Raw genomic sequence first — 22,969 nt, 5'->3', positions numbered from 1 at the left:
AACCAATAATAATATTAGAGCATGATTAACAACTTTAGAAACTATTTTCCAAACCTTAAACTATTTATATAGATAGCATTTCAGGTTAGAAGAAGGCACACTATTGTGCATTTCATCTGTGAATACAGAGGTGGCTCTGAGTCCCAGTATGGAAGGCCAGAGTCTAGCACAATGAGATCACTGAAGTCCATAAACATTTGTAGCATATACAATTTCATGACCTCTAGGATCTGACTATATATAACACACCAATAAAGTCTTTGTACTGCGCTCTGGCTTTAGGAAACTGTAACAAAACCAGGGTGGATAAAAATCGTTGGTTTTTGTTTTTTTTTTAAATCAAAATATTGGGTTTTTTAAAATTTAAATCGGAGTTTTTTATTTTTATCAAATTTATTTTAATAAAATGCTTTTGGAGTAAAAATCTATCTAAAGATAGTTTTCTATTTAAGATACATTAATAATTTAGTTTATTCAGCATGAAATGGAGCTTAGTTATGTAGCATGAGGCTGTATATTCTGCAATATTTACATTTTTGGTAAACTCATTCAATGAATCCAAGCTCTGCAAGCTAAATAGGAAACCTTCATTTTGTTTGCAAATAATAATATTAAAGATTCTAACTACCAGCAAGAATATGTCCTTACCTTTTAAAGAGCACCTATCATTTCAGAGCCATCATGGCAGCTGATCCTGTTAGTGGGCATCCACTCACCTGCTGCCCGCCATCTCCCTCACCTTGTGTCACTGCCGCATCACCAGTTATCCCATTAAAGTGAATGGGACTGTTGGTGAGTCAACAGCGGGTCAGAAGAGGAGCCACTGCAGGACAGAGATGACAGTTGCTCTTTAAAGATTATTATTTAAATCAAGTTGATTTAAATCAAGCCTTTTTACTGGTGATTTAAATCATGATTTAAATTGTGTTTTAAATTGTGATTTAAATCGAGTTGATTTAAATCATATCCACCCTGAAGCAGTGGTGGATTCCTACCGGTTCACCCCGGATCGGGTGAACCGGTAGTGGCGGTGGCGGGCGGCCCCACCCATCCTCCCAGACGTCTCTGCGCATGTGCAGAAGTGAGCACGAGCGCACCCATGAGCAAAATGGTAGCAGTCGAAATTGAAACCCACTACTGCCCTGAACAAAACCTATACTGACTTCCAAGACACATAAATGTGCTATTTTAATCTTCTACCTTTGGGATCCTCAACCCAACCAGAGTAAGTCGGATTGCTTATAAAAAAAAACCCTTACTGCAATCTGCAAAGTAATTGCAGGATTGCATTCATTCAAAGCACCATTCTATTTCCACAAAGGCAGCCCAAGATTTCTTAGAAAATAAAGCAACAATTTAATGTTCTTTCCTTAAATGTGCAAACCTCACCAAAAAAAAAAAAAAAAGGAGGGGGGGAAACAAAGTTAAATGGAACTAGTTGGAAAGAAACTTAGATTCATCTGCAGAATCCACTAAAACATCTCTAACAGATGATCATCCAGCTTGTCCACAGGGGCACAGTTTTAAATCTTATTGTTAGAGGGAGTTTTTACCAAGTCGCCTTTTGGCTACCCACTCTAAACTCAAATGATTAGTTGATTTTGATGGAGATGTAATATTTGATGGAGCACTGTATGTTTTTTTTTAAAGAAGGAGAATTTCAGCCTATTTGACTGTCTGACACCTTGTACAGTCAGAAAGTTGTTCCTGATGTCTAACCTTGAAGCTATTTCCTTGAACTTTGGCACACTGATTCTAGTCTAGCTATATGTACTAACAGAAAATAAGTCCATTCCCTCTTCTATAAAACAACTCTTCACCTATTTGAAGACTGCTATCATATTTTTCTTCAGTCAGCTTTTCTGTGAGCTAAATATACTCAGATGCTTTAACTGTTCCCTGTAAGGCTTGCTTTCCAGACTCTTCACTATCTCACTGGGTCTCTGCTGAACTTGCTGTATCCGTCACTATTCTTTTTAAACTGAGGAGTCCATTGCTGTCATAGTGGTCCAAAGTAATATGGTCAGGGAAGAGAAGAATAAAACAATCACTTCCCATAGTCCGGTTTTATATTCCTGTCAATGCACCTCAATAGTATTTGCCTTTTTAGCAGCTGCATCATATAGCTGGCTGTTTAACTTGTGGTTGATGAGACACACATATCTTGTCCCATTAATATTGCCAAGTCACCCAATCATATAATATTGGCTTACATTTTCCCTTCCCAGGTGCATAACTTTACATTTCTCTCTGTAAAATTGCATCCTATTTGTTTCAACCCACTACTCAAGCCTGTCTAGATTTTTAAAAAATCTTCTATTTTTATCTAAAACATTACCTACCTTTCCCGGTTGTGTCAGTTTTTCAGAATATCCTAGAGATCTATGGAGAATACCAGTTTGTTTTCTGATAAATTGTTATTTTGTGATTGACTATAGCTGCAGTGAGAATTAGTTTGGTGGAATGGTTAAGGCAGCAGCCTACAAACCAGGAGATTGAGAGTTATAGTCCTGCTGTAGATACAAAGCCAGCTAGATGACCTCAAGTCAGCCCTTGGAAGAAGGCACTGACATTCATAGACAGTAACTCAGCAAAAAGGAAAATAGGTGAGGCACTATCTGTCAATCAGCTGAAAACAACTCACACTATTGTTTCCAAGCAGCCAAATTGGGTTCATCAAACTCCAGGTAAGCCATTGCATGAAGCTAGTGTACTGCTTTGGTTGAAAGACCACAACTTGTGCAGGCCACTCCCTAAGGTACTTCTGCAATCTTTGTTTTGCTAAATGTTCTATCTAGGCCAAGAAGATGAATAATGAGGAGAGCGCCTCTGGAAATGGAAACAATAATGTTAGTTACCCCCAAAGTGCTTGTTTTTAAATCAAGCGCTTCCCTTTCCAGAAGTCTCATCAAACAGAGAATTTATGTTTGAAATTTAACTTAGGTTCAAAAGCAAAGACTTCTGAAAACCCCAAATTAGTTATGCTATTGTAAGTGAATCAAATGAAGATAGAGTAACTAACAACCACTACCCATAACAAAACTTATATGGCTTTCAGAAGTTGCAAAGTCTGATTCTTGAGTGGTCATATGGAAGAGCACTTGGACTTCCTTCCTTGCACATGGATACATTTTCTGTTCTGTATGCCACAATAAATGTGGCAGGATACTTCAGGCAATACGTTCCAGGCTTAGTTTTCCACGCTATGATTTCTGTATCAATCTACACATCTCCATTACAAAGTGCATTAGCTGAAAACTGTTTCCCCAGTCAGAATATGACATTTCCCCATATCACAAACGCCTTTATCTTTTTTTAGAAAAAGGCTCAACCAAACAGATTGGAAAACATATTTTGTATCACCACTGTAAGGAAGAAGAAGAAAAGAAGTTTTTGTATGTTGCAGTTTCCAAAGTTCCAAGCATAAAAAGAAGGCAATGGCTAACCACTCACTTCTGAAAAGCTTGCCTAGAGAGCTGCTGGACTTGTTTATGTGGTTGCCAGAAGTCAATATGGACTCGAAATCACACAAACATACACAAAAAAATTGCTTATTAGGAGGGTATCTTTTGATACAATTGCTACAAATACTGATGCTGAAAGATTCAGTTCCTAGCTCCCAATTCTCATTATTATCAACAACAACAGAGGGTAAACCTCATTTTAAAAACCACAGGAGCTTCTTGCACTAACTTGTCTTTGCCCCAGACACAAACTATAACCCTCATTCTTTTTAATCTGCCAGGAGGAGTCACCCTTAAGGGGTTACAAGTTCTTTATTAATTGCTCCTCCAGATTTGATTAAAATCCCCTCATTCCTCAGGCCCTTTGAGCTCTGTTACAACTGCTCATTTAATTACTTTCCACCAACATCCTGATAACAGCATGCTATGGATGAAAGCTATTTTTATTACACAAAAGTGAGAGAAAGGGACCTGTGCAAGCAGAATGATTCTTGAGTCAGTGTCATCACAGCAACTTGAACAAATGTCAAAAGCCTCCTCTTGTATCCAAGGAGATTCGGACCTTAGTGTAAAATGAGCCATTCAATAGCTACAGTGCCAAAAGAATATGAATAAATGTCCATGTTCAAAAGAACCTACAAAATCCACTAATTACAAACAAAGATATCACAACACCTTCTCCTGTATGTTTTATTCATGTTCTGTGACGGACTTCTTTCACTTGTCCCCTCCCAGATGCCTCCCAGAAATTTAATATGGACCTCTAATTTCGTATTTTGCCTTGTTCTATGGAACAATGGCCTCTCTTCCAGGAAAGAACATAGATCTGTGAGATATAAAGATAACTACAATTGATCTATTAAAGCAGGGGTGTCAAACTCCAGGCCCACAGGCCGAATCTGGCCCACAGGGTGCTTAGATCTGGCTCGCGGGGCCACCCTGGAAACAGTGACGGTCTGGCCCATGGTGCCTCTCCCAGCGAAAATGAAGGTTGGGACAGCCATGTGCAGTCCTCCCGATCTCCATTTTCAGCGGCAGAGGGTTGTAGGAGGCCGTCACAGCCGGAAACAGAGCTCACAAGGGCTGTGCCATTTTCGCTGGCAGAGGGCTGCAGGAGGCCGTTGCAATTGGAAATGGAACTTGGAAGCCCGTTTTCACTGACAGAGTGCTCGGGCCACCACAGGTGCCCCTGACATGAGTGACGTTGAGCTGGTCACACCCACCCTGGCCATGCCCACCCCAGCCCCCTGAGGTCAAACACAACCCTGATGCGGCCCTCAATGAAATTGAATTTGACACCCCTGAATTAAAGTATGGAAAAGAGCATTGCTTCTGGAATTCTTAAAAACAGCTATGCTCTAGATCACATGCTTGGAAGGAGGAGAGAGGTTAAAATGGAGAAAACTTTGTTTTTTTTTTTTAATTTGGTAATTAAGTATAGCTAAGCATAGTACATGACCTATTTTTTTCCCCTCGTAATAATCCTTGAAGTTGTTGTGTGGGAAAGCCACTGAGCAAGTTATGAATGAATTTCTGTGGATGAGGGAGGACTAGAACCTGGTCTGCCCCCTCCTTGCCCAATACTTTAACCAACACTTTTTAGCCAGTGTTTCTCGATCTTTGCAACTTTAAGATATCTGGACTTTAACTCCCAGAATGTCCCCGTCAATCATGCTGGCTGCAGAATTCTGGAAACTGAAGTCCACTTATTTTAAAGTTGCCAACATTGGGAAACACTGGTGTCAATTGATAACATTAACACATTGCTCTATAACACATTCCAAGTCTCTAACCAATGGCTTCTCCCATAGAGATCTTTTCAGGATTATTTTCCAGTCTCACTCTAACCCAGGTTTTTTTTTTTAAAAAAAATCAAGGGCTTTTACATAATTTCTTTCCAAAGTCCTATTGATTTGAAAAAAATTGAGAAGTCCTGGCTGGCAAAGTCCCTTCTGCTGGCTTGGATTATGGAATCAAGAAAAGCCCTTGGTAGTTCTGCTTCTTTGTCAGATACGGCTTCTCTCTTCTCTTTCTACAATTACTTACCGAAACAGAAGTACATATTGTCTTTCTATCAAGAAGTCAGCTTGAATTGGCCTCCATGTAACCACCCCTGCTGTTGACACATGTAAAACACAGTCCTAGCTCTGGCTTGTGTGCAGATGTTCCACTACAAGCATCAGCGCCATGGGGTGACCAGCTCTGCCCTGTAGAGCATTATTCAGAATCCAGTTCAGATCTCTGTATGAAAATGACACTACATCAGTTGCCCTCATAAAGAAAGAAGTCAGCCTTTCCGTCTCCAACGTAACCCCCTTAAAATGTACCTGCCCCCAAGTCCTAGAGGCGTGGGGCAGGGATGAGCGATCCTACTAAGGCTAAGATTCCCATTTTCTGTTTAAAGGTGATTCTGCCTTAGAAGATTCCCAGCTCTAGCCATCTCTAAACGGAAGCCCATTTTTTAAAATCACTAACCCCAGCAGAAGCCTACATATAAGCAGTCCAAGGTTTACCTCATTAGATTAGAATAGGTAAGAAAATGTGGGAAATTACTACTTCTAGACATCACTCCTAAATTGTAGATGAATATGTCAAATACCTCGCTTGCAATAGCCTCAAGCTACGCTTTCTAACTCCTTTCCCAGATTGCTTCAAATGCTGCATATAGTGGAGACAATTTACTTTCATCACATTAAAGCAGAATCTTATTTTCACCCGTAGGCAAGTGAGAACTACTGATATAATCCAGAGGCTTTGGATGGCATTTGTTCAGCTCTGGAAACATATTTTGAATGTCTAGAAATCTGTCTTTCACAGAAGAAAACAAGGGATATCATGGGAAGTTAGATCTCTGTGTGCTCAGGCGCCTGGGATTTTTGCAAGGCCTGCTTGACCGTTTAACTACCAAGGGGACATGCAATCTTTTGAAGCAGGCCATTTTCTTTCATAGCAGGTGTGCCACTTCAGCCTCAAGCATTGGAACAAAGAAGCTGTTTTGAAAGAGGTATTTAGCGGCTAAGCATGCCAGTTTTGAAAGGGTTAGATAGGCGGGCGTTCTAAGTGGGACTGGGATATGAGTAAATGCTGATAAGCATTGATGAAGGAGGAAAGGATTCTATACTACAGAAAATATCTGATTTTATCAGCTCAGAATTCAAAAGAAAGAATGACTGCAATGTAAGATAAGATTTTTGCTGTATTTTCTTCCTGTATTTCTCCAATCTAAAGAGCAGCCACGTATTGTATATCTGTTTATGAGCAGAGCTTATCCTTCATTTCAAATTTAATTGTATTTATGTATTTATAAGATTTATACCTCACCCTTTCACAACAAAACAGGCCTAAGGTGCTAAGGTGACTGAGACAACTTTCTTGGCTCGTTGGGGGCCATGATCTTCCAGACTGGTCTACTTCTGCAGGGAAGCCAGAGAAAATCAACCTATAGATGGGTATACAGGTAGTCATTGACTTAGAACCATTCGTTTAGTGGCAATTTGAGGTTACAACGGCACTGAAAAAAGTGACTTATGACCATTTTCACATTGCAACTGTTTCAACATCCCTGTAGTCACATGATCAAAATTCAATCCCCAGTTACCCCTGCCTGGCAACCTAGAATTGGCAACTCCCACTTAAGACTTTCTTAGAATTTTTTTTTCCTCTAACACATACATTTGCGACACATATACATGTGTGTGTGCATGCATATGAATGTGTATGTGCATGCACACATACACACTATTCAGGGTTCACACTGTAAAAAAGGGAGGACTAGGACTAAAAAACTTTTTAATATTTAATAGTTTATTGATTAAAATCAATTGATTGTAAAGAAAGGCATTCAGATACTTGGCAACTGACTCATATTTATGACAGTTGCATTGTCCCAGGCTCATATGATCACCTTTTGTGACCTTCTTACAAGCAAACTCAATGGAAGCCAGATTCACTTAACAGCCGTGCTACTAAGTTAACAATGACAATGACTCACTTAACAACCGTTGCAAGAAAGATCATTAAATGGAGCAAAACTCAACAACTGTCTTCCTTAGCCACAGAAATTTTGGGCTCACTTGTGATGGTAAGCTGCTGACTACCTGTATTCCTTACCTTTCCGTTGTGATTGCGTTAACTTTCTCTCCTATACAGGGCCCATGGAAATGTGACTGACAAAGTAAAGAATTTGCCAATGCTGGTGCCATAAAATCAGATTTGACCAGACATTTCAAACTGCCATTTTACATGGAAGAAGAGCCGAGCTTTTATTTCAATGTCTTCATCTGTTTTAAAATAAAACCTCTGAAGGAATGGCGTAGTAAGCTGTTTAGAGAGTTTATAGTGCCTTTATTTTACATGCCTGAACCATATGTTTTTATACCAATTTATTTTTCCATTTGAAGTGTTCGCATTTAAACAGATGAACTTAATCAGATGGTTGTGGTGCTTTTAAACAAATGCTTTTGTATATCTTTTCCTGAAGAAGACAGTCATAGGCATACCACTGATGTTGCAGTAATTTCCAGACTAGACATCTGTAATGCAGGGCAGTATATGTAGGCAATACCTAAAAGTATCTAAAATTTTCAACTAGGAGGATAATCCGGAATAAAAAAAGAAACAAATAAAAGTCCCATGCAATCCCCAGCTACCCCTGCCTGACAACCTAGGGTTAGCAACTTGCACTTAAAACTTTTTTAGAATTTTTTTTTCTGTAACAAATACATTTGGCACATGTGTACATGCGTATGGGCATATGCATGAATGTGTGTATGTGCATGCACAGAAACACACTATTCAGAGTTTACATTCTAAAAAAAGGGAGAACTAAGACTAAAAAACTTTTTAATATTTAATAGTTTATTGATTAAAATCAATTGATTGTGGTGCAGTGATTAGAGTACAGTACTGCAGGCTACTTCTGCTGACTGCCGGCTGACTGCAATTTGGCAGTTCAAATCTCACCAGGCTGAAGGTTGATTGAGCCTTCCATCCTTCCGAGGTGGGTAAAATGAGGACCCAGATTGTTGGGGGCAATAGGCTGACTCTGTAAACTGCTTAGTGAGGGAGGTGCCACAGCAGGGAATGTCCACCTCTTGGGACCCACCAAATTCCCTAACAGTTGGAACCCACAGCATTTCTCTTCTGCCAGACCTAATGGGACGGGAGATATAATTAGGGAGAGGCAATCCCTTAGATAATCCAGTCACATGCCATGAAGGGCTTTAAAGATTAAAACTAGCAATATGAATTGGAGCCAACCAGTGCTTCTCACAGAGCTGTTCTGTCTGAAACAGATCTAGGAACAGGCCAGGGGTGAAATCCAGCAGGTTCTGGAAAATCAGTAGTGGAAATTTTGAGTAGCTCGGAGAACTGGCAAATACCACCTCTGGCTGGTCACAGAGTGGGGTGGGAATGGAGATTTTGCAATAGCCTTCCTTCCCCCAGGAGTGGGGAGAGAATGGGGATTTTGCAGTATCCTTCCCCTAGAGTGGGGTGGGAATGGAGATTTTGCAGTAACCTTCCCCTGCCACTCCCACCAAGCTATGCCCACCAAGCCACACCACACCCACCAAGCCACGCCCACAGGACCAGTAGTAAAAAAAATTGAATTCCACCACTGGAACAGGCCCAATTGGTGTACAACACAAAGCTATGCATAGGCCTCCTACTATAACTACAACTATCACCTTGTAAGAGTTGTGAGTACAGGAGGATCTCTAGCACCAAAGATGGTATAGTCTTTCAACTGGCATGCCCTCCATGCCACTCAGTCTTGCCAGAATACACCTGAAGCCTGTTATGTTATCCCCTTTTCAGACCCTCCTGTCTTCAAGGCACTGGGCTACAATGTTTAGAGCATTGCTTAATACACCAGGATATATAAATAGCGGCAACATAGTGATGATACTTCACCCCATAGCAATGGATGAGGTCTCCCAGTAGCCTCATATAGATGTTGACTCACTACTGACTGGAGAAAGGAGGTGAGCAGTACAAGACTGTGTTGGCCACTCCTAATCCTTGGGGACAATTCAGAAGGATACAATGATTGATGGTAATGAAAGCAGCAAGCTAATTTGCATTACACTGATTTTATCCATGTGTAAGGCTTGCTAAAACTTAAATTTACTGAGTAAATTCATGTTAGCTATCTTATGGTACTATAAAAACTGCTCATTTTTTAAACAATCTCTTAAGAGAGCCATCCTTCTATAAAGGTGCTGCTTGTCAGTCATTCAGATACTTTTATTCCAATGATCTACATCACCAGTCCATACAGTTTTTGTTCAATTCATCCAAGAATCTTACAACCATGCCCTAAATTAATGCACTGTGCTTGAGAAAGGTTCCATTTGCAGCAAAGATTAAAAAGAAACCTCGAATCATCTGGTTATGGTTTCCCTAGGGTTGGGTTTATGCAAATGAAATGTAATACAAATTTAGATTCTTACCTGTTTCTCACTCATGGCATAAAGATATTGCAGATCAGGGCTCAGCACTAAATCCCGCAAAATTGGACTGCCATCATGGGCTATCACATTTTCATATTGAAAGACTGAATGTCCAATGGGACTGGCAGGATCAACCAAGATCTGAAAGAAACAAGGAGCATGTAAGAAGCACGAAAATTGATGCAATTTTTGCAAAACTAAGATGAGTTACATTTATTAGAGGTTGCAAAGACACAATGTTCCATGTTCTATACAACTACAGGTAGTCCTCGTTGAACGACACTAAGTTCACAACTGTTCAAAGATATTATGACACTGAAAGAGGGGAACTAATGACCAGTCCTTGTAATTGCAGCCACTTAGCATTCCCACAGTCACATGATCACAATCAGCACTGGCTCACCATTACACCGGCTGCAATGTCTGTGGTTACATGATCACATAAGAGCCTTGATCACATAAGGCGCAGCAGACTAAAGTGCTGTTAAATAGTACCAGCTGCCTGCAATTACTGCAAGTTCAAATCTTACCAGGCTCAAGGTTGACTCAGCCTTCCATCCTTTCAAGATAGGTAAAATGAGGACCCGGATTGTGGGGTAATAAGCTGACTTTGTATAAAAAAGAACACCACTTAGGGGGGGCCGAAAGCCCTACTAAGCAGGTATATACAAAAGTATGAAGGCTATTGCTTAACGCATTGTAAGCCGCCCTGAGTCTCCAGAGAAGGGCGGCATATAAATCGAACCAATAAATAAATAAATAAATTTGCAATGTTCACTGCTGACTTTTAACAAGCAATGGGGAAGCCAGCAGGAAATCGTAAAAGGCAATCATGTGCCCATGGAATGCTGCAGACACATGGAATTCATATAACAGAAGCAAATGGGACTTGTGCAACTACTAGCACAAATCAGTACAATCAAGTGATGTTGCACTTTACAACCATAGTGCTTAGTGATGAAGTTGCTAGTCCTAATTAGCACTGTTAAGCATAACATATATTTAGCCTTTACTATTTCAATTACTACTCCATAATTTCCTATCTTATCAACTGCCTGATAATTGAAAAAGTAAGTTAATGTGACTATCCAAAAGTACTACCCCAAGAATTTGATTTACTTGGCAGTGGAAAGAACAGATTAATGAAATAAAGAAGCTAGATTTTCCTAAATAAAAATCTTTTATTTGTTTTTGCTTTTTTTAAACAAAAAAGAAAAAAAGAAAAAAATAAGTATCAATCGCATTTGGCCAGTTAATAATTTGTCTGCCATTTTTAAGCAAATATATCTGAGTTATCATTTTATGCCTTTCACAATAAAAACAATTATTTCCCATTGAAGATTTATTTGATGTATTTGTATACCACTTGCCATTATTATGAACTCTGAGTGCACTACAGTTAAAATAATAAATCTGAAAAAAAAAAAAAAAACCGAAGCAGGCAATTACTGGATAATGTGTATTAGTATCTCTAGAGAAAGTGCCGGTAAGAGGTATGTTGAGCATTACTGACCATCACCATGTAGAAAATATAAAAATCCTTTAATTAGGGCAAGTTTCCCATTATCAATTTCTCTACAGGCTGAGTTGGATGGAGGAAGAACGGTAGCTACTTGTGAACTGCAGCCTCTCTTGCGGTAGCCTCAGAAATATTGCACTTCCAGCAATAGGATTTACCTCTCATGTATACAGATCCTTTTTTCCTTCACCTGTCATTACAGTCTATCTTCTTTGCCAGAGCAATTACACATTTACCACCTCTCAGCATTTACCATCTCGTACATTTGCTGGAATCAGTACTGGAATTAATCATCTTCGGGTTTTTTTAACGATGAATTATATATGCTTTGTTTTAGCCAGCTCCCCTTACCCAATGAACTTTTCAATAGCCTAATAGTTGCATTGCTCTTGAAATACTCTCCAGCACATCAAGAAGGTGAAAGCACCTAAGCACTAACAACCCATGCAAGCATCTATGCAAAGAGGGTGCATAATGAGAGCCAAGAGAATGAAGACAAATTTCATCACCATTTCTATATTACAATCAAGGGCCAGCATATTCTATTAGAAGTTATACTTCATAAAAGGAGTGAGGGTCAATCAGCATATTTGTTCCCGGCACAGCAGGGATATAGCAAATGTTCTAATCCCATTAATAATAGTGACAATAAATCTTATCCAAAAAGATTTGCTTTCACCACAGAGGAAATAACAGCATTAAAAGGCATTATAAGATCCTATTCAACCCAAGATAGGGACAGAATATAACTAGGCTAATTCTCTTCATTCAGCTGCCATTGAGATGCTCATCATGCTTCTCTTTTATCTATTTGCACTGAAAGTATTTTTTTCTTTCTTTCTGCAATTAAAAGACTTAAGAAGCCAACTTGCAAAACCTGAATCGTGGAGAAAATGGAGAATAACCTTAATCCTGAAATCTGGATTCTATCGTCTTTTGGCCCTACAATCTATCTAGACCAGGGGTGTCAAATTCGTGTCGTCAGGGCGGCATCACGTGATGTATCGCTACTTTTTCCTTCGCTAAACCGGGCGTGGCCAGCACATGACATATCCGGCCCATGGGCCGTGAGTTTGACAGCCCTGATCTAGACAAAGATAATGTACAGATAGTCCTCAATTTACAACAGTTCATTTAATGACCATTCAAAGTTACAACAGCACTGAAAAACTTATGGCTTATGATTGTTTTTCATACTTACAACCATTGCAGCAGCCCCACAGTCACATGCTTAGAATTCAGTTGCTTGGCAACTGGTTCGTATTTATGACAGTTGCAGTGTCCCAGGATCATGTGATTCCCCTTTTGCAACCTTCTGACAAGCAAAATCAATGGGGAAGCCAGATTCACTTAACAACCTTGTTACCAACTTAACATCTGCAATGATTCACTTAATACCTTGTGGCAAGAAAAGTTATAAAATGGAGCAAAACTCAGTTAACAAATGTCTCAGTTAACAACAAAAATTTTGGGCTCAATTGTGGTCGTAGGTTGAGGACTGCCTGCACTAATTCAAATGACCATTTAAACTGTCCCAAGATTGGTTGGCATGATTAAACATTCAGAATGGATGGTCACTTGAAGATTATCACAGTGGTGTGGAGGTAGCTCCCCTCATTCGCATACTAGAATCTGGGGGTCACGTAATGAAGTTGAAAGTTGAAAAGTTCAGAACAGATAAAAGAAAGCATTACTTTGTACAATGAATAATTTTGCTTCCCCAAGATGTAGTGATGTTAACCTAATCTTGCGTAGCTTCTTCTCTGGTAATGTTGTACTATTAACTAGAGCATACAAAACATTTGCTAGACCAATTCTTGAATACAGCTCATCTGTCTTGAACCCGCACTGCATATCGGACATAAATACAATCGAGAGAGTCCAGAGATATTTTACGAGAGAAGTCCTCCTTTCTTCTAACCGCAATAAAATACCTTATTCCTTCAAAATATTTTGAAGATTTTGGGAGCACGAAAAGATTTTAACCGACTGAAACACTGTCTGTAATTGTTTGAAAGAATGATGTTTTTATGTTGTTTTTGTTTGAAAATAAAAAAAAAATCTTTAAAAAATAAATAAATAAATAAAATACCTTATGCCACCAGACTTCAAATTTTGGGCTTAGACAATTTAGAACTACGCCGACTTCAGTCTGACCTAAGCATAGTACATAAAATTATCTGCCACAATGTCCTTCCTGACAATGACTACTTCAGCTTCAGCCACAACAATACACGAGCAAATAATAGATACAAACTCAAGGTAAACCATTCCAAACTTGATTGCAGAAAATATGATTTCGGTAACAGAATGGTCAATGCCTGGAATGCACTACCTGACTCTGTACTTTCTTCCCCAAACCCCCAAAACTTTAATAATAATAAATAATAATAAACTTTATTGTCATTGTATGTGTATACACAGTGTACACATACAACGAAATTTACTTAACATCCAAAGACCAGGTCCCACACACATAATCCCCAAACACACTCCCCACCACAATTCCCCCCCCCAAACCACCCAAACATCCACACAACAGACCAAGTAATACTGTCCAACAGCTCACTGATGGTGGCCCTTTAGTTCATTGTTGAGTGCAATTATAGCTCTGTAGTTTATAACCTTAAACTGTCTACTGTTGACCTCGCCCCATTCCTAAGAGGTCTTGAAGGGGTGTGCATAAGTGCACCAGCGTGCCTACCGTCCCTGTCCTAATATTTCTTTTTATTTACTCTTTTCATGTATTCAAATTATGTTTATACTTTTACTTGTTATCTTATATATGCTTGACAAATAAACTTAAACATGTAGGGGGTTTAATAGAGAACAAAACAGATTCATGGCAGATATGATCCATAATGGCTACTTATCAAAATGCTTTTATGCTGCCCCAATCAGAGGCAAAATGCTCCTTTATACCACCTGTTGGAAACATAAGCAGGAAGCTACTACCGTGATTATGCTCCCTTTGTGGATTTCTTATATGGTTGGCAACTGTGAGAAATATAACCTACGACTAGACAAGCCTTGTGTTTGATTCGTGTTGTTTTACATTCTTACATTCTATTCCCTAGGAACTGTAGTAATACTTGGTCAACAACTCTAAGTGACTTTGAGCAGAATGTTTGACTAAAAAAGTATTTCATGACAAAGGAGTAACCGATACCCTTTGTATAACTGTAAATAATTGGACTGAATCACTGGCCTACCCATTATCTTTGCAACCCCAGCCAAAGCACTGCCCCTCCCACTCCAATAAAGCCCCACAAAATGGGTTGCCGTCTCATTCTTCGGTTGCAATAAATAGACTCCCTCCGTCCATTTGCATAGTTTCCAATCAGGCAAAGGAAGTGAGGCTTAGAAGGCAGGATCCTGGCGTGTGGCTGATTAGCATGGAAATATATGCAGCTCACAAACAAACCAGGGCCTGCTTAATTAGAGCAGAGCCTTTGATTCACTGCCAACATCCAGCACATACCAGCCCAGGATTATTTTTAGTCAGTTTTACAAAACAAATGTATTTGATTAAGAGAGACGCCCCAGAGTGAAAGAAGATAGATCAGCAGCCGCAGAGATATAGAGAGGCTGGTCCCCTACAGCGAACAGGGCTTGGGCTCATCGTGAAGGTGTCCAGGAATGCAGGTGTGATTGCGAGAAGTCTTTGCACAAAGCCTGACAGCTGCTCAGCTAATACGTAGCGAGTCCTGGAATGCGTGTCTGCAGCTGCCAATTTTTCATCCCAACACGTTCCCTAAAATTGCTAATCTGAAACTTCCCTCACTCCATAGCTGGATCTGATGACCGTATCTCCCTCCCTATCTCTCCCCCACAACCATACTCTACATTCCCTTTTAAATTCTTCGCTGCCAACTCGTCTCCCCCGCCCACCCTTCCTATGGATTCTTCGGCTTATCATTGCAATCCATTTAGCTCATTCCAATCCGTTTAATGTCAGGCTAATGGAAAATATGCAAGGCAGACATACCTTCATTTTTCACCAGACATATGCTACATACTGTAGGAAATCAAAACTGGGGGCCCTCCCATTTCTGCTAAGGTATTGAAACAATGAAAGAAAGTTATAATCCAGTTTCACACAGCAAAATAAAGGCAGAAGATAAGCTGTTTAAACACATCCTTTTATTAATCTTCCAGGCTGGGCTCTTTCTCCTGTTTAGCAAATATAGGTCATTATTAAAAACTGTTAACCACCTACTGGTTAATTATTTCTCTTTGAATACTTTAAAGCTTTACCAACAAGCCAGTATTTGAAGTTACTACAATATCTGTGTTAGTAATCAACATTACTCTGGATATACTGAGATTTTCTCCCATTCAAAGCCTGTTGTGTTAGAAACATTCCATCCATCCATCAATAAAAATAAAATAAAAAAATAAATTAAAAATAGACAATTCAAAAACAATTAAAGCCACCCAAAAGATCTACCCAATTCCTAATTCTTAAAGCTAGGTCAAAGATAAAGTTTTACAAATTAATCAGTGGAATAGCTTGCCTTCAAAAGTAGACTGGACAACCATTTGACTGGGATGGCCTTGAGCAGGGGCTGGACTAGGAGACTTTTTAGATCTTTTCAGCCTTATGATTCTATGTTCTAAATACTTCAGAAAGATTTTTTTTAAATTTCTTTAAAACAGGCCTGTGTCACGTTATTATTAAAATATGCAAAGTGCCTACGATTTCAGAACAAAGTGTGGCAAGTCTTAGGAGATATTTGCTTGAAAACATTCAAGTTCCAAGCTTTACCAAACCCCAAGGAGAATGCTATCCCTCAATCACAGCATATCAAAGCAACCAGAGTATTTCTCCACATCAGCTGATGTCCTATGCATATAAAGCAAGCTAAGGGTGACAGAACTTCTAAGAGCTTTCCTATATCTAATGAAAACTACTAATAACAAATATAACAAATTAGGGCCAATTTTTGAAAACTAAAGTTGGACAAGTAGTGAACTCTAGAATATGATTGATATCCCTGGATTCAGGCTGGCGGGGATCTCAATCCCATTTCTTTCATGCCACAGCCTAATTCTCACTCATTTCAATGGATAAGGAATTCAGTGTAACTCTGAAAGTTGCAAACTGCCATTTAATCCGGTGTTTAACTCAGGGAAAAAAATAAAACCCTTTTTCTTATACTGAGGGAGATGAATGGTTTTTAAATCACTGTGTGTGAGAGAGGGGTGTGTGTAAAAAATGAACACTTCCTGTTACATGTGTCCATAATTCTAGGTTTGTCAATTTCAGGAATTAACTGAGAAGCATCCCATGAACATTTTAAGCATGGTAACAGTTTCCCATAGGCTGAATTCCTATGACAAATAGACCTTTTCAGTCCTTTTAAGGGCCATATTCATAGTTCAATCAATATATTCCTATTCTAGTTTTAAAACCAATCAGTGGTATCATAGCAATTCCAGTAGTAACTTTTTAACTATCAGTGGTAATTCTACAATTTATATCAATCTACTGTTTATGTGACATGATCCTATGGAAAAAAAAAATAGGGCCCCAAATAGGAGAACGTTAATTCAATTGTCGCTGCTTCATTGAAGCAGGCATCAGAGACAGCAGGATACAATAAATAGTGCGTAATATTTGCACTAAGAGATCTGAGCAGGCATGAAGCCAGTTGATGAGACCTTAATTTAGGCACTTTCTCAATCTAATCTTTCTCAGAGGGCGGCTGAGGAGACACAGTGAGATAATCCTACATGTGCCACACTAAACTCCATTAGGGAGGATAGCATGAAAGTATTTGGCTTGAGCTAGCTTAACATCACAGAAATAGATTACGACCTTTTTTAAGGGAAGAAAGAGACATCTCAGAGGCTTATGTTATAATCAAAACACAAGTTAATAGTACTCAAGCCTCAATGAACACAATTGGATTTCCTTCAGGATATGTTCTTGACTTAACGACGATACGTTTATAGTGACTGTTCCAAGTTTCAACACTGTTGAAAAGTTATTTATGACCTGTCATTGCACTTACCACTGTTGCAGCATCCCCACAGATATGATCAAACTTTGACTGCTTGACAACTGGCATGTATTTACAATGGTGGCAGCATCCCAGATTCATAAGCTCACCATTCGTGACCTTCCCAGCCAGCTTCCAACAAGCAAAGCCAATGGGGGAAACTGGATCACAGCTATGGGGTTCATTTAACAACTGCAGTGATTTATTTAACAATCCAGGGGAGCGGGGAGGTAGTAAAATCGGGTGGGACTTACTTAACAGCCATCCTGCTTAGCAACAGAAATTCTGGACCCAGTTGTGGTTGTAAGTGAAGGACTACATGTACATATGATTTGCCTTGTATGTAATGTTGAAACTGTTGCAGAAGAGGCAGTTATAGAACTAATTCTCATAACTATGCTCTTCATATGTATTGAGACTACAATTTCCAGAATTCTCAGCATCTGCCTACCATCTCTGGAATATGCAATTAGAAAAGGCTGTAAAGTTTAATTATGCCATGGAATTGGATCTATACTTCTGCCTACCTTATACTATATTTGGCTACACTCCAACGTAAGAAAACTACATTGTTGAAGATCTGGATTTGTCTTGAAGCATATATTCAAAAACTATTAGCCACCACTCTGAGAGTCAAACCTCTTCTCAAGAAACTAAAAGTAGCAACTGTGCTGTCAAAGAATATATTTTTTCCTGCAGCACCTTAGATTGTTTAGAGATCCAAATTAATGAGAAAGATCCTGTTCTGAATAATTAGTTTCACTCTGTTCCGAATAATTATTTTCATGTGAAGTTTGTGTCAGCCCAGGTACTTGGAAGTTGAAGAAAACAAAGAGGCAAAAGAAACAGCATCCAATACCCTAATATCAAATGAATATTTGCATCTCCAAGTCAAGTATTATGAGACCGAGAATCACAATCCAATCTACATTCCAGGACACAAATGCATCTACCTTAGGAGTGTGGAACTGGCGGCCCGCAGGCCGGATGTGTCACGCACAGGCCACACCCACTCCAGCTCCGCGAAGGGAAAAATAGTTCAATTTTCCTTGACTTAGAGGACAGCTGACAGCTCTCCTGTCTAACATCTACATGAAGCTGCTAGATAAGGTCATCCATCAGTATGAGGTCAGGTATACCAATTAAATCTAGCTGAATATTTCTCAGTTAGCCTGACTAGGTAGCTCAGTGGCTAAGACACTGAGCTTGTTGATTAGAAAGGTTGGCAGTTCGGTGGTTCAAATCCCTAGTACAGGTCTCCTGTGTGAGCAGGGGGTTGGACTAGATGACCTCCATAGTCCCTTCCAACTCTGTTACTATTACTATTTGGGATGTACATCCCATCCATGGACCAACCAAGTGATGCTGTCAACTCTTAGCATAGTGGCTGAAGACTCTTAAGGAACAGGATTAGGCTGAACTCTGGCAAGACCAAGTAGATGTGAATATTTGGACTACCCAAATTTGCAAGTTTTCCATTTTTAATCCCAAATGGAGTTGCAGTGCTCCATTTGGGACTGGGGCAGAATATGGGAATCTTTCTGGACTTGCAGTTCCTACTCAAGGAGCAGGTGGCAACCAAGCCCAGGAGGGTCTTTAAAAAGATTCATCTTGTGAGCTAATTCAATCTATTCCTGAATATGTTCTTTTTTTACAATCAGTTTTTACAATCTTTTTTTCAATCAGTCATACTTGGTTCATTTTGTATGTGGACTATTATGACATGCTCTATATGGGGCAGTTCCTGAAGATCATTCGGAAGCTGCAGTTGGTCCAGAATGTGGCAGCACAAAATAGGAAATATGCAAATACAGTGTGACTGCCTGTTAATACCAGTTCTGGTCTAGTAATCTCTATGGGGGTCAAAGGTTAAAATACTCCAATCCATATCTTGACACATCCTTTCGTATAATAAGATTTCATCATTACAGCAAAGCCAATAATAGCACTGAAAAAGAGAAAATGAAAACAAGGAAAGAACTTGGGAGGAAAAAAAGATGATATTGCTTTGAATAAGACAGGTCTTTTGCTGGAAGATAAAAGTTGCTTTCTTACAAATATCATCTCAGTTGCCTTAAGGAGCAATTTATGAGAATCCTCAGTGGTTTCTTAAAATCTTAACTGGAGTCTAGATCTTAACAGTTGAAATCAGGAAGAAAATTCTAGTTTCATGTTTATAAAAGGAACCAGTCTTTAAAAGAGAGAGAGACAAAGAGAACTGGGTAGCATGTGGTTCATTTAAGCACACAGAACACAAGTGCTAAAGGATCACTTTGACACCACAAGTAAGTAACTTTGCTCACTTGCTGTGCAAATCATTCCTACAAACATAATTTTAAGTTTCTTAAAAGTTTCCTTCAGCATGGAAAATAGACTGTTTGGGTCATGAGAATAGACAGCAGTTTGGAGGGAGGGAGGGAGGGAGGGAGGGAGGGAGGGAGGGAGGGAGGGAGGGAAGGAAGGAAGGAAGGAAGGAAGGAAGGAAGGAAGGAAGGAAGGAAGGAAGGAAGGAAGGAAGGAAGGAAACTGCCTACAATGATTATAAAATGAACCGGTCTCCATTAGCAGACCATGAAGAAACATTGAGTAGCATGGTCAATGGAAGTGCTGCCCTAGGACCACTATGCATTCTTTGGGAAATGGGAGCAGGATAATATCCGGATGAAGATACAGAGAGTTATCTTTCTTTCGCTATCGATGACATTAGCCAACAATAAAACTGTACAGACTTTAGAAAGCTAGCATTGTCCCACTGGGGAATGATAAATTCAGAGGAAGGGGCCATAGTAATCAACCCCCATCATGAAAAGCCAAGACAGAAAACTATCTGCTGGGCCACAGCAATAAATTCAAGCTCCTTCAGGACAAAATCACTCATACCAGCTCAGAGTTAAATGCCATTGAGAAGATTCAACAGACATGACAGAAGCCTCATCATATAGGTTTATCTAGGATGGGTCTGAATCTATGGATCCTGAGGAAGTTCACAGTCTCCATGCCCTGGTCTCGTCTAAACCTCATAGTAAAAGCTGCCAGGGAAGTAATAGGAGACTGAATACAGACATTGGTAAATCCTTTTGCGAATGAGGGGTGTTACTTTTAAATAATGATGGTTGTGCCCTTCTTCAGAAGCTATTTGACATCATTGTTTTAGGGAAGGTTGGTTAAAATATCATTAAACTTCAGGTATTGAGAGTCCTGGTTGAAGTACATTACCTGGGCTTGTTCCAATCAACATTCTGGCCTGATTGTGGGACTGAAACCACATTGAGGTTTCAAAAAGCTCTTGTTGGTGACCTCTGGAAACCTAGGATAGTAGAGGATAGGGGAAAGCTACTCTCTTGCTCTTATTTGATCTCTCAGCAGTTTTTAATTCAACCAGTCATAATATAGGCTGGCTCCAAGTGATAGACATTGTTTTGTGGTGCTCTTCCCGAGTTAAGTTTTATTCAGTGGCAGTGAGAAAGAAGAGGTTAAATCGCATTACGGAGTGTCACAGAATTTGTCTCTCTCCCGCCAAATAACATCTAAATGAAATTGCTGGGAAAAGTCATCTGCTAGTGTGGGATGACGCATCATCAATTATTTATCTCCACCCTGGGCCAAACAGAAAGTAGATGACCTAGTGCTAGTGCAGGGAAGCTGTTGGGACATGGATGGGCAAAACAGGCATAGATTCAATCTCAGCAAGACAGAGTGGTTGTGGAGAGGCAAGTATTTCCATAATTTTTGACATACTGCAAGATGGAGCTGGCTCACTATCTGATGGTTCTTCTTGATTCTGGCTGAACAGCAGCCAGAAGAGCTTTCATGCAATTACGGTATATTTTTTGTGCCAATTGCAGTCATTTCTGGTACAGAATAATTTGGTCTTGGTCACTCATGCCACTGTCACTCTACAGCTGGATTATTCCAATTGCTCTCCATAGGACGGTCCTTGAAGATCATTCAATAGCTTCAGCTGGTTCCACATGCACTAACTAAACTTAATTCTACCAGAGACTGGCCTCAACACCATTGATCTCATAGAAGATCCTCAAAAACTTGGTTTTGCCATTGGGACTGGAGATCTCATGAAAGTGTCAAACCCATTAAATATCTGTACTGTGTACAGCAGTGTTTCTCAACCTTGGTAGCTTGAAGATGGGTGGACTTCAACTCCCAGAATCCCCCAGCCAGCGCTTCTGGCTGGGGGATTCTGGGAGTTGAAGTCCACCCATCTTCAAGCTACCAAGGTTGAGAAACACTGCTGTACAGGTTTAGAATACACTCTCCCTTGTCTTTTTAATGTTATGGTCGTCTTAACTATTTTCAACTGTGTTGTTTGTTTACCTTTGTGTTTTAATTGTATATGCAACTCAAGAGTCATGTGGGTGAGATTGGCAACAATAAATAAGTCAGTCAGTCAGTTCGTCAGTCATTTGGAAACTACTTGGAATCCTCAAAAATGGAGTGGCATATATGCCAACATTATAATCATTTTAAAAATTAAATGGCATCCGTTGGTCCCAAATTAATCAGAAGGCCCTTGGTGTACAACCAAGTCCTCAAGCAATTGCATGTTTTGTAACCAAAGCACAGCACTAACGAAAGTTCTATCAATTTACGTTCTCCAGATAGTTTCATGGGTATGTAGGATTGCAAAAGACTCTGTAAATATCTGGAGGGAAGTAAGCCAGAAAGGTGTCTGGTGTCTGGGTAATACTATACTTCAGATATATGCAGATTTTTTTTTCTCCTGATAAAATATTTGAGAGAAGATAGTGCATAACTGTGAGTTGGTAAGGAAAGCTACGTAACAAATGAGGAGAATAAAAAAGAATGTGGAATTTACTGTTTGAAAAAACTTTGGAGAATCAGCAGAAATAATTTGGGAGTATCGGTGAACAGCACAATGGGAAGCAATTAGTCAGAAGGAAGAGGAAGCAGTCAAGGATAATATTTACTAGTATTATTGTCTTCTATGTCCATCTTAGAGCTGGATTATGAATATGCAGGTTAGAAATTGGGAGTCAGTATTTTGGTTTGTTTTCCTACTTTGCAAAATGTATGTATTGAAATTACACTCTTTTGATTTTAATATAGCACAAGTTATTTTTCTCAACTTCAGATAAGTTATTCCCATGAGTTTTAGACACTTCAACAAAAAAATTGCTGTGTGTAACCACATTTCTAAAAATATCCTTTTATTCCTGCATCTATTTTGATCACCTATGCAGAATAAGTTTGTAAATATGTATAAACAGGGATGCATGATTACTTTGTACCCAAAATTCATGGCTTCTTAAGGTTGGGTGCACTCTATTGCACTCAAAATTAATAGCTCATGATTACAATGCAAATTTTCCTCAGTAAATCTGTGGCTTATCACTCACATGTCCTCAGATAATGGATAGGTCAAGTGAGGTCACTGATCAATACTGTCATACATCTTCCAAGATGAAGAGGGCTTGCCCTTCTTCCCACAATGTTGATGTTCATGATGTGGTGGTATGGTATGGTATGGTATAGCACGGCATGGTATTGTAT

General features: G+C 39.4%; 1 protein-coding gene across 5 annotated transcripts in view; it reads right to left on the bottom strand.

Moving 5' to 3' along the window:
• Positions 1-22,969, bottom strand: part of PLXNA1 (plexin A1) — a 395,502-nt gene that overhangs the window by 173,049 nt on the left and 199,484 nt on the right. For all 5 annotated transcript variants that reach the window (XM_060688304.2, XM_060688308.2, XM_060688309.2 and 2 more), the window contains exon 4: positions 9,917-10,057. In XM_060688304.2, coding sequence (XP_060544287.2) covers positions 9,917-10,057 — 141 coding nt within the window. The remainder of the gene's footprint in view (positions 1-9,916; positions 10,058-22,969) is intronic.

Source organism: Pantherophis guttatus, chromosome 2, assembly GCF_059756535.1.
Source record: "Pantherophis guttatus breed Tessera chromosome 2, ASM5975653v1, whole genome shotgun sequence".
Classification (NCBI taxonomy): domain Eukaryota; kingdom Metazoa; phylum Chordata; class Lepidosauria; order Squamata; family Colubridae; genus Pantherophis; species Pantherophis guttatus.
This window is presented reverse-complemented; position numbering and strand designations above follow the sequence as displayed.